Source organism: Drosophila obscura, unplaced genomic scaffold (assembly GCF_018151105.1).
Source record: "Drosophila obscura isolate BZ-5 IFL unplaced genomic scaffold, ASM1815110v1 contig_186, whole genome shotgun sequence".
NCBI classification, from domain to species: Eukaryota; Metazoa; Arthropoda; class Insecta; order Diptera; family Drosophilidae; genus Drosophila; species Drosophila obscura.
In genome coordinates this window covers 1,518,287-1,533,041 of record NW_024542774.1, presented here as the reverse complement: position 1 = coordinate 1,533,041, position 14,755 = coordinate 1,518,287, and the positions used below count along the sequence as shown (strand labels likewise).

The following is a 14,755-nucleotide window of genomic DNA, read 5'->3' as shown; positions in this document are numbered from 1 at the left end:
CTTGATTTGCTACGTACCAACTGCTTTCTTCCAGGTCACCTGGGGCTTGGGGAATCCATCGGCTTTGCACTCAACCTTGGCATCAGATCCCTGGGCGAAGGCCTTGTCGGTGGGCTCAAGAATCCATCTTGGTGGCACTGCACATGGTGGTGGTGGTGGTGTGTGTGTTGGGTGTTGTGGAAAGACAATATGTTAGTAAGGCTGTTGCGGTTTCTCTGTATAATATAGCAAAAAGCATGCGGTTTGGTTTATATCCTTCTGGATAAACGGATGGACGGACTTTTGGTTCAAGCAAATCAAAATGTACTTTTGGAATTACGAAATCGATCTTCAAAGTTGAAGAACTTTTAGATATAATGAACAGTACTATTTGAATATCATTTCAATTTGCTTTTACAGTGCGAAAATATTCTTGCAAATCTTTTTTAAAGTTTTTTCTTTGCATACAAAATTATTTCCGCACTTTATCTTAACTTTAGGATTAAAAATAAATGAAGAAGTTCTAACTACAACCAAATACATTATAAGCACAATGAAATAACCAAAATGTTAACAGGACAACAGAAAGTTGGGCTTTAATGGAACTGAAAGTTAGAATCAAACTAAGGGTTAAAGTGTCATGCAATTGGTGCAAAACGAAGTCTGGTTCGGGCTTGTTCTCTTATACTTTGCTTATATGTATGTATATTGCTTTGCGAACAGACTTCGTTTTGTGTGGCTTAGTGACTAAGTAAATGATTAGCAAAACAAACTGAAAGTTAATTAATGTGGGATGGGTGGGAATGAGGGGGATTCGTGGGTTTCTTTCTCGGGTCTGGAGTGGACTGATCGGGGACGAAATGTTACGTTTATGGAAGCGCACAGGACTCAGCCGCAATGGCGGCTGCAGGCTGAGTGCCACGAGTCGGTTACGATTAAGTAGAGTAGTTATCGTTAGGTAGACATTGAGAAGCGGATTAATATGGTAAAGATCTTGCTGTTGTTGCTGTTGGTTGGTTTGTTGATTGGTTGGTTTATTCGGTGTTGGAGCATGACCAAAATATCCTCATAAATATGTGTGTGTGTAATTAAGCAAAATTGTCAGGCTGTGATTGATTGGTTCTCTTTGTGGATTGGTTTTTTCTTGAGTAGAGTGATCTGTGGGTGTGCGTGTGCGTGTGTGTGCTTTAGCATGTGTGGTGCAGTCAGATCTGAGCTGATTTAACCATACATATGCATATACATACATATGTATGTGTGTAAGTATCTTTATAACGATCGAAGAATAACTAGACTCTCGAGTTCAAAGGTTTACTTGTTCGAGTATAAAGCGTGTGCCATACATTGCATATATACAGTGTGGATCATAATTATAGTTCAAACATCACGTATATATGTACATCTGAACGAGTAGGTATATATTTAGACCCCAATCGAACTGTTCTACAGTCCTTGGCCTAGAGAGCGAAAAAGAGTCAAAAAGAAGTCAAGGATAAACTTGCTAAGAGACGCTGACAAAAGAGAGACAAAATTAGAGAGAGAGAGAGAGAGGGAGAGAGAGAAAAAAAACTGATTTGATTCCCCATTCCATTTACCATTTACAGTTAGTCTGGCCAGGCGCTCTGCCACGCCCACCTGATTGCTGGCCCTGCAACTGTAGTTGCCCCCATGGCTCGCCTGCACCCTGTGGATCAGCAGCAGGCTCGTATGCTCGCCCACCGTCGCCTGTTGCACCGCCGAGACATCGTCGCGGCCCTCGTGGTCGTGCACCTGTCGGCCGTTTAGCCACCACTCGAACAGTATGGGCGTGGCACCGCGACTGGCAATGCACGTCAGCTGCACATAGTCGCCCACATCGCAAACGGACGCAGAGAGCAGTAGGGGAGCGAGCACGGGCGATTCTTTTTTGGAGGGGGAAGAGCAAATCGGAAAGGAATGCTATTGGTATTGGTATCCATACTGAATTTTAAATCCTCTAATGAGAGTTCCAATGGATTTTAATTATATTTTTAGGCAGTTTTCTTGGTGACTTCTGAGCGTATTCCACAGTTAAATTTAGCAGCAAAATCCCCCACTAATACGCAATGTTCTATATACATTAATCTATTATACATAATTGCTCATTTAATTTACAAATTGTTGCATTTTCTGTAGTTCTGTCGAGTCTTTTGGTCGATTCTGTTCGGGACTGGATGTAAAAAAACTTTATACAAATGATAATAACAGACAATTTACACCTGAACTATCTAACATAGTTCAGAGAGATATGTACATCGTAGTACCCTTCACTTTCAGGCTGGATGAGCGACTGGCATTGCCTGCCGCATTGCTGGCCACACACGTGTAGTTGCCGGAGTCGCTGATGGTGGTCTGGCGCAGCGACAGTATCAGGGTGTACTCGTCGATCTTGTGGTAGATGGAGCGCAGCAGCGGCTGGCTGTCCTTCAGCCAGTAGATGTCGATGGGCAGATCCCCAGAGGTGACCATGCACATGACACGCACCGCTTGACCGCCATTGACTCCGTTGGCATTGAAATTAAATTGCTCGATTTGGGGCAGCTCTAAGCAGGTGAAACGAAAAGCCGTGCAATGGGTGAGTGGAGGCAGCCATGTAGTCTTTATCGCGTGTTATATATATAATACAAATTCGTGCTAATGCAATACCAACACCAGACAAAGGCAGGGACAAAGACAGAGACTGAGACGGAGAAAGAGATTTACAGATGCAGACTTTGACCTATTCTAGGAGTCTACCACTACCAGTTGTGTACATGGAGCATGGAACAAACCCTTCACACTGAGATGACTCTCGGCCGTCGTCTCTCCCGCCCGATTGGCGCCCCGGCAGGTGTAGACACCCGCATGGCCGCCCTGGACGCTCTCGATATTCAGCGAGCTGCTGCGCCGGCTGTGCATCATGATGCTGACACCGGGCAGATCTCCGGCCGGCTGGCCATTGTAGTCCCAGGTGATATTGAAGGGCGCATCCCCGCTCACCACCGCACAGGACAGTTGGTAGTAGTCGCCGACATAGAGGGGCGAGTTGACGGGCAGCGGCGCCAGCTTGGGCAGCACTTGATGGATGTCCAAATAAAAATGATGAAAAATTATATATAAACATAAAACATACAGAAATTATGTGGAGGGGAACCCTAGCGAATAAAGGCTAACGAGTGAAGAGCCTCAACGAAACTATTCCGATATCTAGAGGTCCCACGGGGCGGATGCTTCTACAGTTCAGTTCAGATCAGGATCAGGATCAGTGCTCTCTTAGTTCTCAGTCATGCAAGCTACGAGTATTGTGTGTGTGTGTGTGTGTGTGTGAGTATCTCTAGCTTAATTTTCTACAGACAGAGTGACAGATGTAGGACAGAGGCAGAAGTAGGACTGCAACAGAGATAGAGATAGAGAGGATGATGCATCAGACGTTTGCTTCTGGTTAGTAGAGGCAGCCACAACGAACTACTCAAGCGACCCGGAGTGGGGGGACCCGGACGGATTCAGGCGCTAACCATAGACATTCAGTGGCGCTGTGTACTGCTGGTGGCCAGCCGAATTGCGTGCGTGGCAGGTGAAGTTTCCCGCATGCGATGCCTCAACGGCTTCTATGGTGAGCACGCTGCCCCGACGGCCCACACGGGCCGTGCTGATGCCCAGATCCTCGGGCATGGTCTGGCCATCCAGCGTCCAATCGATTTGCATGGGCAGATCCCCACCAGGCACGGAGCAGTGCAGCGTCAGATACTGCCCCACCTGGGCGGGGCCCTCCTCGAAGGCGAAGGGTATGATGCGCGGCAAAACTGGATAGTTTTTGTGGTGTTGTGTTGATGATGGTTGGGAAATTACCAATAAAAAAATAAGGTGCAAAAATTATAATCGTAAAATCGTAAAGCGAAGGCGCTACGGGGGGCTGGCTACAGGTCTATGTCCGGTGCTCCACCTATCACTCTCAGCTGGGTGCTGTAGGTGGCCCTGCCGGCGGCATTCTCGCCGTGGCAGCTGTAGTTGCCCGCATGTCGTGCCGCCACACTCTCGATGGTGAGGACGCTGCTGCGTCGCCCCATTTTGGCAATGAGTATGTCCTGATCGTCGTCGTTGAAGAGCGGCTGATTGTTGAATGTCCAGCGTATGTTGAGGGGCAGATCGCCCTCCGTGAGGGTGCACTGATAGGTTATGTACTGGCCCAGATGGGTGGCCTGTGAGCCAGTGGCAAAGGGCGTGATTTGGGGCAAGACTTTTGATGGATAAACAAAAACGAGAAACTTGTACTCAATGAGAACAGGAAACGAACAGAAAAAGCAACCGAAAATAATAATCAATCTACTTTATAGCTGAAAGGAGGAGTTAATGGAGCCGCCCACCATTGACCACCAGCGCCGATGTGTACTCCACCGTGTGGGCCTTGTTCCGGGCCCGGCACGTATAGTTGCCCGCATTGTTGCCATTCACCGAGTCAATGGTCAGGACATTCACCTTCTTGCCAATCTTCGATGTGGTCACGCCATGGTAATCATTGATGGCATAGTCATTGAACAGCCAGGTGATATCCACGGGCAGATCGCCCTTGGAAATGGTGCACTGAACGGTCACCGAGTCGCCGAAATTAGCTGGCTCATCCCCGAACTCAAAGGGACTGATGTGGGGCGGAACTTGAGGGATTAAAGCATCAATTATAGTACGGATAGATGGAAGGTACAACTGGGAGAGGGTTACCAGGGGTTACATTTACCCCTCTACATTTACGAGTATATGAGCCCTGAACTGAAGCCAAGACACAAAAGCTAAAGCGAACATGCATCTTGCGTGTGTGTGTGTGTATAAGTATGTGTAAGGGACAGGGGAGGAATGGGGCCACAACTAATAAAAAAGGCGATAAGTAACACTCGAATGCTATACAAATGTTCAGATTCAGATGCTCTCCGCTATTCACCATTCACTATCAACTGAGCCGTGTAGACGGCCGAGGCCCAGAGATTGCGAGCCTTGCAGGTGTAGTTGCCCACATGCCGGGCATTCACGGCATCGATCATCAGGACACTGAGACGCTTGCCCATCTTGGATGTGGATATGCCCGAGTAGTGGTTAATGGGATACTCGTTGAACAGCCACTCAATGTCGAGCGGCAGATCGCCGGAGCTGACCAAACAGTTGACCGAAACCGAGTCCTCGAAATTGGCAGCCACCTCGCCAAAGTCAAAGTGCGCTATCTTGGGGGCAACTTGAAACAGAGCGGAAGGAGGGTTTGGGGGCCACAATTAGCTGGGATATGCTCAAAACTAAAAACTGTACACAAAAAAACTGAAAAATGTATACACATATGTTACAGGGGGGAGGGCACATCGGAATATGTAGTACCATTCACTATGAGTTCAGTTGTATAATTCACAGCCGCTGCATGATTCTTCGCCCTGCAGCTGTACTTGCCGGCGTGACGGGCCTGGACACTGTCTATGCTCAGCATGCTGTTCCGCTTGCCGCCCTTGACCACATTGATGCCCGAGTAGGAGCTAATCCCGTACTCATTGAAGAACCACTCAATATCGATGGGCAGATCCCCGCTGGAGATGAGACAAGTGACCGAAACAGAATCCTCGACATTTGTGGGTTCCTCACCAAAGGTGAACGGTGTGATTTTCGGAGGAACTTTGGAGTGAAGGGAATTTCAAATCAAGAATACAAATGATAACCAAACATCTTAAGCCTATGGAAGGTTCTTTGATCATTAAAAAAAAGGCCATGGAATACCATTAACAATTAATTCAGTTGTATAATTCACAGCCGCCGCGTGATTCTTGGCCCTGCAGCTGTACATCCCCGCGTGGCGGGCCTGGACACTGTCTATATTGAGCATACTGTTCCGCTTGCCGCCCTTGACCACGGAAATGCCGGAGTAGGAGCTGATGCCGTAGTCATTGAACAGCCACTCGATGTCGATGGGTAGATCCCCATTGGAGATGAGGCACATGACCGAAACCGAGTCCTCGACATTAGCCGGAACATCGCCAAAGTCAAAGGGCGTAATTTTTGGAGGAACTTAAGAGGGTAATCTGGGTTAGGATTAAATTACTCAACTCAACTTGTTGTGCCACGAAATCATAATTCAAATTAGTGTTTAAATATTCTATGACTATCTGTTAACCATTGACGATCAGGGCAGCGGAGTATTCACTGCTGGCCGCCTTGTTCTTGGCCTTGCAGCTGTAGTTGCCCGCATGGCCCGCGTGCACGGAGTCGATGGTCAGGACACTGGTCCTCTTGCCACCGCGTAAGACCGCAATGCCGGAGGCGTAGTTAATCGACTGCCCGTTGAACAGCCATTCGATGTCGATGGGCAGATCCCCGGAAGATACAAGACAGCTGACGGAAACAGAATCCTCAAAGTTTGCAGGGGATTCACCAAAGTCGAATGGCGCCAGCTTGGGTGGGGCTGGAGGTGCGTACAGATGTGGTGCGCGGGGGGAGGTGGTGAGTGTTATCAGAGGAAAGGAAAAACAGAAACATAAACTACGAGTACTCTACTCTATTTAAAGCTAATAGGCCAACCAATCCATGTACCATTCACAATAAATTCAGTTGTAAAGTTCACGGCCGCCGCGTGATTCTTCGCCCGACAGCTGTACTTGCCCGCGTGACGGGCCTGGACACTGTCTATGGTCAACATACTCGTCCGCTTGCCGCCCCTATAGACGGTCATGCCGGAGAAGGAACTGATGCCAAAATCATTGAACAGCCACTCAATATCGATGGGTAAATCTCCGCTAGAGATGAGACAGGTGACCGAAACAGAGTCCTCCACGTTGGTGGGTTCCTCACCGAAAGTAAAGGGTGTGATCTTTGGAGGGACTTTGAAGGATGGAAATTTAATTTAAACAAGTAATAAAACTCATAAAAAAAACGCTTAAAAATAGGACAAATGTTCACTTTGGTTTGCAAATACCATTAACAATTAATTCAGTTGTATAATTGACGGCAGCGGCATGATTTTTGGCCCGACAACTGTACTTTCCCGCGTGACGGGCTTGGATGTTATCTACACCAAGAACGCTGCTGCGTTTTCCGCCCTTCACTACGGTTATGCCGGAGTAGGAACTGATGCCAAAATCATTGAACATCCACTCAATATCAATGGGTAAATCTCCGCTGGAGATGAGACAGGTGACCGAAACAGAATCCTCGACATTTGTGGGTTCCTCACCAAAGGTGAAGGGTGTGATCTTTGGAGGGACTTTAAATGAAGGAGAAGGAGAAATATAAATCAAAGAGTACCAAAAGGAAACTAAACACGTCTTAAGCCTATGATGAGTCTTCAACCTTAAACAGAAATACCATTAACAATTAATTCCGTTGTATAATTGACAGCAGCCGCGTGATTCTTGGCCCTGCAGCTGTACATCCCCGCGTGACGAGCCTGGACACTGTCTATGCTCAGCACACTGTTGCGCTTGCCCCCCTTCACAACGGAAATGCCCGAGTAGGAGCTGATGCCGTAGTCATTGAACAGCCACTCGATGTCGATGGGCAGGTCACCGGTGGAAATGAGGCAAGTCACTGAAACGGAATCCTCCACATTGGCTGGCTCTTCGCCAAAGCTGAAGGATGTGATTTTGGGTGGAGCTTGGGGCACAAGGATGGATAAATGATAGTCAATAAACAAAAGACAGCATACCAAAACAAACAGAGAGAGATAGAGAAAGAGAGAGAGATGTGTGTGTGTGTGTGTATAACCGTTGACAGTGAGGGCAGCGGAGTATTCACTGCTGGCCGCCTTGTTCCTGGCCTTGCAGCTGTAGTTGCCCGCATGGCCCGCGTGCACGGAGTCTATGGTGAGGAGACTGGTCCTCTTGCCCCCGCGCAGGACTGCAATGCCGGTGGAGAAGTTAATGGGCTCTCCACCCAGCAGCCACTCGATGTCGATGGGCAGGTCGCCCGAGGTAACCAAACAGTTGACCGAGACAGAGTCCTCGAAGTTGGACGGGGCCTGGCCAAAATCGAAGGGCGCTATTTTGGGCGGGGCTGTGTGGGATGTAATACGGGATGCAAATCATAACGAAAGAAATAGCACTCTTAATAATACGTAAAACGTATATCCGATCCCCCTCCTCCCCACCAAGTACCGTTGACCACCAACTCTGCTGTGTACTCCGCAGAGCCGGCATCGTTGCGTGCCGTGCAGGTGTAGCTGCCAGCATGTCCGCCATGCACCGAGTCGATGGTGAGGAGGCTCGCCTTCTTGCCGCCCTTCACAATGGACACACCGGTGAACGCACTCACGTGGGCGCCGTTGAACAGCCAAGTAATATCCATGGGCAGATCCCCCAGGTAGATGAGGCAGTTCACCGAGACAGACTCCTCAAAGTTGACGGCATGATCCCCAAAGTCAAAGGGGGCTATCTTGGGTGGAACTTGGGCGGGAAAACAGAACGCGTGGGGGGGCAGGGAAAACTCAATAAATATCGAAAATAAAATAATTCTCATTCCATTCTGCATGCTACAAAGGATTAGGTATGCCACGCGTAGTATGTTGTACCATTCACCACCAGCTGAGCGGTGTAGTTAGCCGAGGTGGCCCGATTGACGGCCACACAGGTGTAGTTGCCCGCGTGCTGATCGCGCACAAAGTCAATGGAGAGGGCGCTGATCTTCTTGCCCAGCTTCACCATCGACACGTCGTAGACATTCTTGCTGATCTCGCGTCCGTTGAAGTACCAGGCAAAGCTCACCGGAAAGTCACCCGAGGTGACCAGACACTGAACGCTGGCCGATTCCCCAAAGTTCGAGGGTTCATCCCCGAAATCGAATGGTGCAATTTTGGGTGCCACTTGGGGGGAGGATAGGGCAAGAGGGTGAACGTAAAAAGAAAAAATCAAAAATGAAATTAAATTCTACATACGAGTATATTTTTTTGCATATTAACCATTAACTTTCAGCTCGGCCGTGTGGTTGGCACGACCGGCTCGATTCTCGGCAATGCAGGAATAGTTTCCAGCATGCTTGGCCGACACCGCCTCGATGGTCAGCTCGTTGATGCGCTTGCCACGTTTTGTGGTTAGGATTTCGAGATAATCCTCAAAGGGCTGACCGTTGAGGGTCCAGGTAATGTTCACCGGCAGATCACCGCCCGAAATAGTGCACTGCACATTCACGAACTCCCCATAGCTCATGGACTCATCACTGAAGGAGAAGGGACTAATCTTGGGAAGGACTGGGTTGGACAGGATATTTTAAATCAGAATAAATGAAAATAAATCATAGCTTGTACGAACTAATCTTAGATCTAGTCTGGTCTGTCTATGTCTCTACGGGCTAACCATTCACAATCAGTCGCGCCGAATGGGCGGTGAGACCCGCCTTGTTCTTGGCATGACACGAATAGAAGCCAGCATGATGCCCCGCCACCGACTCAATGGACAGAACATTGATCCGCTTGCCGATTCGCGAGAACGATATATCGTGGTAGCTATCGATGGTGGCATTGTTCAGCAGCCAGGTGACATTGATGGGCAGATCACCGCCCAAAATGGTGCACTGCACGGAAGCGGGTTCGCCGTAGTTGAGTGGCTCCTCGCCAAAGTCGAAGGGCGCTATCTTGGGGGCAACTTTAATGAGGGGGAATAAGCAACAGGTGTGTATGAGTACGGTCCAGTTAGATAGATGAGTTAGGCAAAGATATACATAGTATCATATGGATTAGTAGCAACGCATACTCGTACTTTCTATTCAGGGTTAGCTCTCATTCCAGCGCGCGCCCGCAACCAATAACCCTTAGAGCTAGTCCTAGATACCGGATATTTAAGTACCATTCACTGTGAGATCAACGCCGTAGGAGGTGGTGCCAGCCGCATTGCTGGCGAGGCAGGTGTACCTGCCGGTGTGTGCCGGACTGGCGCTGGATATCGAGAGCATGCTCGTCTTGCTGCTGATGCGATTGGTGCGCATCTGCGGCTGCAGCTGGTCGTATCCGGTGTCGCTGGGGCTACGCTCGAAGCTCCAGCTCACCTTGATGGGGCGATCGCCCTTCTGGATTTGGCAGAACAAATCGATGGAGTCGCCCGTGTTGATAACATCCTCAAAGGCAAACGGCACAATTTGGGGCAGAACTGAGGGTAGAGTGTGTTGGGGTTGGGGTTGGGGTTTGGTTTCAACATAGCAAAATTAACGTAAGATACACATAAGCATACACATATTTTGGGGATAATCAAACCATTCACTAGCAGCTCGGTGGAGTAGCTGACATGGCCCGCACTGTTGCTGGCCACACAGCTGTAGTTGCCCGAATTTCCCGCCTTAACAGACTCCACTGTCAGCATGCTGATGCGCTCCCCGATCTTGCTGGCCAACACACCCATATGCGAGAAGAGGGGCAGACCGTTGTGGGTCCAGCGTATCTTCAGCGGCAGATCACCCTTGGCCACATGGCAGGTCAACTGAACGCTGTCGCCCTCATTGGCCTCGGCATCAAAGCTAAACGGATGGATGCTGGGCAGGACTGTGATGGCAGGACGGGAAAAGGGACACAGATACAGGTACAGAAATAAAAAACAAAACAAAAGAGATCTACTGAAACCTTAGCACTAATTTAGATATAATGGAGAAAGTCACCGTTGACTTTCAGCTCTGCACTGTAGCTGCTCTCGCCGGCCTGATTGCGGGCCAGGCACGTGTACAGCCCCCGATGCTCGGCCGCTATATAGTCGATATTCAGGGTACTCGATTTGCTGGACATGCGACCAATCACCACATCCATGTCGCCGCTGTTGAGCGTGTGATTGTTCAGCACCCACGTTATATTGATGGGCAGATCGCCCTTGATCACCGTGCACTGTATGCCCATAGTCTCGCCAGAGTTGGATGCCTCGTCGCCAAAGTCAAAGGGTCTGATTTGTGGGGGCACTTTGAACGCAAGTAGGGAAATGGGAACGGGAAAACGTAACATAATAAGATACAAAAAGACACAAAATACAAAAAGTGTTTGCTTATCCATTAACCATTGACCACCAGTTCTGCAGTCTGTTCGGCAGTGCCTGCCGGATTTGTGGCAATGCACTTGAACAAACCACGATGATTGCCACTGATGGAGTCGATGCTTAGGGAACTCAATTTGGGTGACATTTTAATGATGCGTATGCCCACAATCTCATTGGTGATCGGCTGTCCGTTCAGCGTCCAGTGCAGCTGTAGCGGTGTGTCGCCCTTGAAGACCATACATTGTACGGCCGTGCTGTCGCCGTAGTTGGAGGGTTCGTCCCCAAACACAAAGGGCATAACTTGGGGGGGCACTAAACACACACAGCAGAAGGAGATCACACAAAGACTCATTCCAATTATTTAGGTACAGGCTAGGTCTCAGGTTCTAAAGCTCACTTAGTCAGGCTCTAAGCCTCACTTAGACAGGTTCTAGGCCTCACTTAGTTAGGTTCCAAACCTCTGTTGGTGCTTAGTCAGGCTATAAACCTCATTTAATGCTAGTTTTTAGTTCAGCTGACTTTAAACCACATTTAACATCTAAAATGTATTTAATCATTTCAATCTCCAGAAACTCTATACACCCATTTAAGAGGATAGTACTTGCAGATCAGCTTAAGTGCTCAGTGCTCCAACGCTAAACAACAACAACAGCAACACAACAGAACAAGAACAAACAGATCGAGTGAGAGCTCTACTTGGTGTTATCTGTTTAAACTTTAAAGCGTGCTCTTAAACTGTATCGAAAGGTGTGTGGGGGACAAACCATTCACTTGTAATTCAGCCACATATTCACTCGTTCCCGCCTCATTCGTGGCTGTGCACTTGTAGACGCCGCGATGGAAGGCACTCAGCGAATCAATATTCAGCAGACTTGTGCGCTTGTTCAGCCGCAGTTGGGTGAAACCATTCTCGCCATTCACAATCGGAGCCGAGTTAAGGGACCAACGGATCTCGAGCGGCAGATCGCCCTTGGGCACCACACAATTGGCGCTGGCAATGTCCCCAACATCGGCGGCGGCCTCGCCGAAACTAAAGGGCAGCACCTGAGGCGGCACTTGAAGGAGCGACGGGTTGGGGAAGGATTAAAATACATATACAAAAACCAGGCCAAATAAAGGATTAACTATGCAGCAAAGATGTAAGTAATGACCGTTGACATGTAATTCGGCGCTGTATTCAGCTAGGCCCGCCTTGTTGCTGGCAATGCACTTGTACAGGCCGCGATGCCGGGCCTCCAGTGCATCGATGCTCAGGGAGCTGGTGCGCGGATTCAGACGCGACAGGGAGAAACCATGCTCCCCCGTTATAATGGGCGCCGCATTGAGCGTCCAGCGTATCTCCATGGGCAGATCACCCTTGGGGACCATGCAAAAGCCGCCAGCCATTTCTCCAGTATTGGCCGGCTCCACCCCAAAGTCGAAGGGTTGGATTTGTGGGGCAACTTAAAGAGGGGAAAAAATGAAAGCTAAAAGCAACTCAAAGTAAGCAAAAAAGACTACAGAAGTAGAGTACATAGAGATGACGGGGGGGATCGGGAAACAAGACAAACCGTTCACATCTAGAGTGGACACATGCTCGGCATAGCCCGCCGAATTGTTGGCAATGCACTTGTAGCTGCCCCGATGGGCGGCCTCGAGCGAGTCCACATTCAGGGAGCTCGTCCGCTTGTTCAGCCGCACAATGGGTGAAGCCAAGCTCGCCGTTGACTATCAAGGCGGAGTTCAGCGTCCAATAGATGTCCAGCGGCAGATCGCCTTTGGGCACCACACAGTTCACGCTGGCGACCTCTCCGCGGTTCAGTGGTTCGTCGCCAAAGGAGAAAGGACTGATCTGTGGTGCAACTGCGATGGGGGAAAACCTCTTCAGCAAAAACCACACACAATTTTCAAAGCTCGAGAACGCCCAATAAACCAAGTTCGTGTTAGTGGGAAAAGGCAGTAGCAAGCAACTTCTACAGATAGAACCCTAGATGGGGGAGTTTCACCAACCATTTACTTGCAGTTCGGCGGCAAAGATCGCACGCCCGGCCATGTTCTCGGCCACACAGCTGTAGGAGCCACGATGCCTGGCCTCCAGGGCATCCACACCCAGATAACTGGTGCGACTGTTCAGCTGCATCACTGTGAAACCATTCTTGTCGCTCTCCAGGCGCTCCCCATTCAGGGTCCAGTGGATTTGCAAGGGCAAATCCCCCTTGAGGACCACACAATTGATGCCCAGGACATCGCCCATGTTGAAGATCTCGCTGCCAAAGCTAAAGGGTAGCACATGGGGCGGCACTACACGGATTTGGTGGGGTTTGAAAAATAATCAAATAAATAATAAATAAATAATAATAAAATAAAGCTAGAGGTTCGTTGGCTAGAGGATGGCCCTGCTCCATATACCATTCACTTTAAGCTCCGATGTGGTATAGCTAGAGCCCGCCAGATTCTCGGCGATGCACTTGAACAGCCCACGATGGAACTGCTCGACGGCGGCTATGTTGAGGACGCTCGTCTTGGGCGACAGTTTCAGTATGGTGATGCCCTCCTCGCCGTTGATGATGGGACGCGAGTTGAGCGTCCACTTGATGGTGATGGGCACATCGCCCTTCTGCACCATGCACTGGACACCGGCATTCTCGCCCGTGTTGACGGGATCATCGCCAAACGAAAAGGGTGCGATCGAGGGGGGAACTGCATTGGAGTGGATGGTAGGGATGGAAAACTGAACAGAAATCAACGGAAAAGTGCGGTAATCTTCAAGGGAATCAATCGATTAACCTTTGACTGCCAGCATGGAGGATTGGCGTGTCTCCCCCGCATTATTGGTGGCCACACAGGAGTAGTTCCCCGCGTGGCGCGCCCTCACAGACTCGATGCTCAGCACGCTGATGCGTTGACTATTTCTGGTGACGATCAGACCATCGTTGGTGTAGACGCGACCGCCGTTCTTCGTCCAGGCAATATCGAGTGGCAGATCGCCCCGGTTGACCGTGCAATAGGCGGAGACCATGTCCAGTTCGTTGATGATGTCCTCGCCAAAGTCAAAGGGCATGATCTGGGGCAGGACTGGGATGGCAGGGATGGCAGGTGGGCAAAAGAATTCAAAACAAAACTTAAGCGAAGGACTAAACGTAGTGGCAGAGGGATTAACCATTGACCGCCAGCAGGGCGGATTGGGTAATGGCACCCGCATGATTGGTGGCCACACAGGAGTAGTTCCCCGCATGCCGCGCGCGCACGGACTCGACGCTCAGGACACTCAGGCGCTGGCTATTGCGTGTCACAATCAGACCATCGTTGGTGTAGACGCGTCCGCCGTTCTTCGTCCAGTAAATGTCCACGGGCAGATCGCCCTTGTTGACCGTACAGGAGGCGGAGACCATGTCCAGCTCGTTGATGCTGTCCTCGCCAAAGTCAAAGGGCACAATCTGGGGCAGCACTGGTGCGGGATGGCGGTGGAAGGGAGTGACAAAAAAAATAAAACCAAAGCTAAAGCAAAAGAAAAGGCAACTCTCTAAGCAGAGATTGAGAGGATCTTAACCGTTGACAGCCAGGATGGCCCAGTGCCGGGTATCTCCCGCATTATTTGTGGCCACGCAGGAGTAGTTGCCCGCATGCCGCGCGCGCACCGACTCAATGCTGAGGACACTCATGCGCGTGCTGGTTTTGGTCACCACAATGCCATCGTTGGTGTAGACGCGACCGCCGTTCTTCGTCCAGGCCACATCGATGGGCAGATCGCCCTTGTTCACCGTGCAGGAGGCGGATACCATGTCCAGCTCGTTGACACTCTCCTCGCCAAAGTCAAAGGGCACAATCTGGGG

The 14,755-nt window shown here is 49.8% G+C and overlaps 1 protein-coding gene across 1 annotated transcript in view; it reads right to left on the bottom strand.

Annotated features, from left to right (window-relative positions):
* LOC111078554 (Down syndrome cell adhesion molecule-like protein Dscam2) overlaps positions 1–14,755 on the bottom strand; it is a 61,799-nt gene that overhangs the window by 12,630 nt on the left and 34,414 nt on the right. The window contains 2 exon segments of the mRNA XM_041593171.1: positions 18–137; positions 8,507–8,797. Coding sequence (XP_041449105.1) covers positions 18–137; positions 8,507–8,797 — 411 coding nt within the window.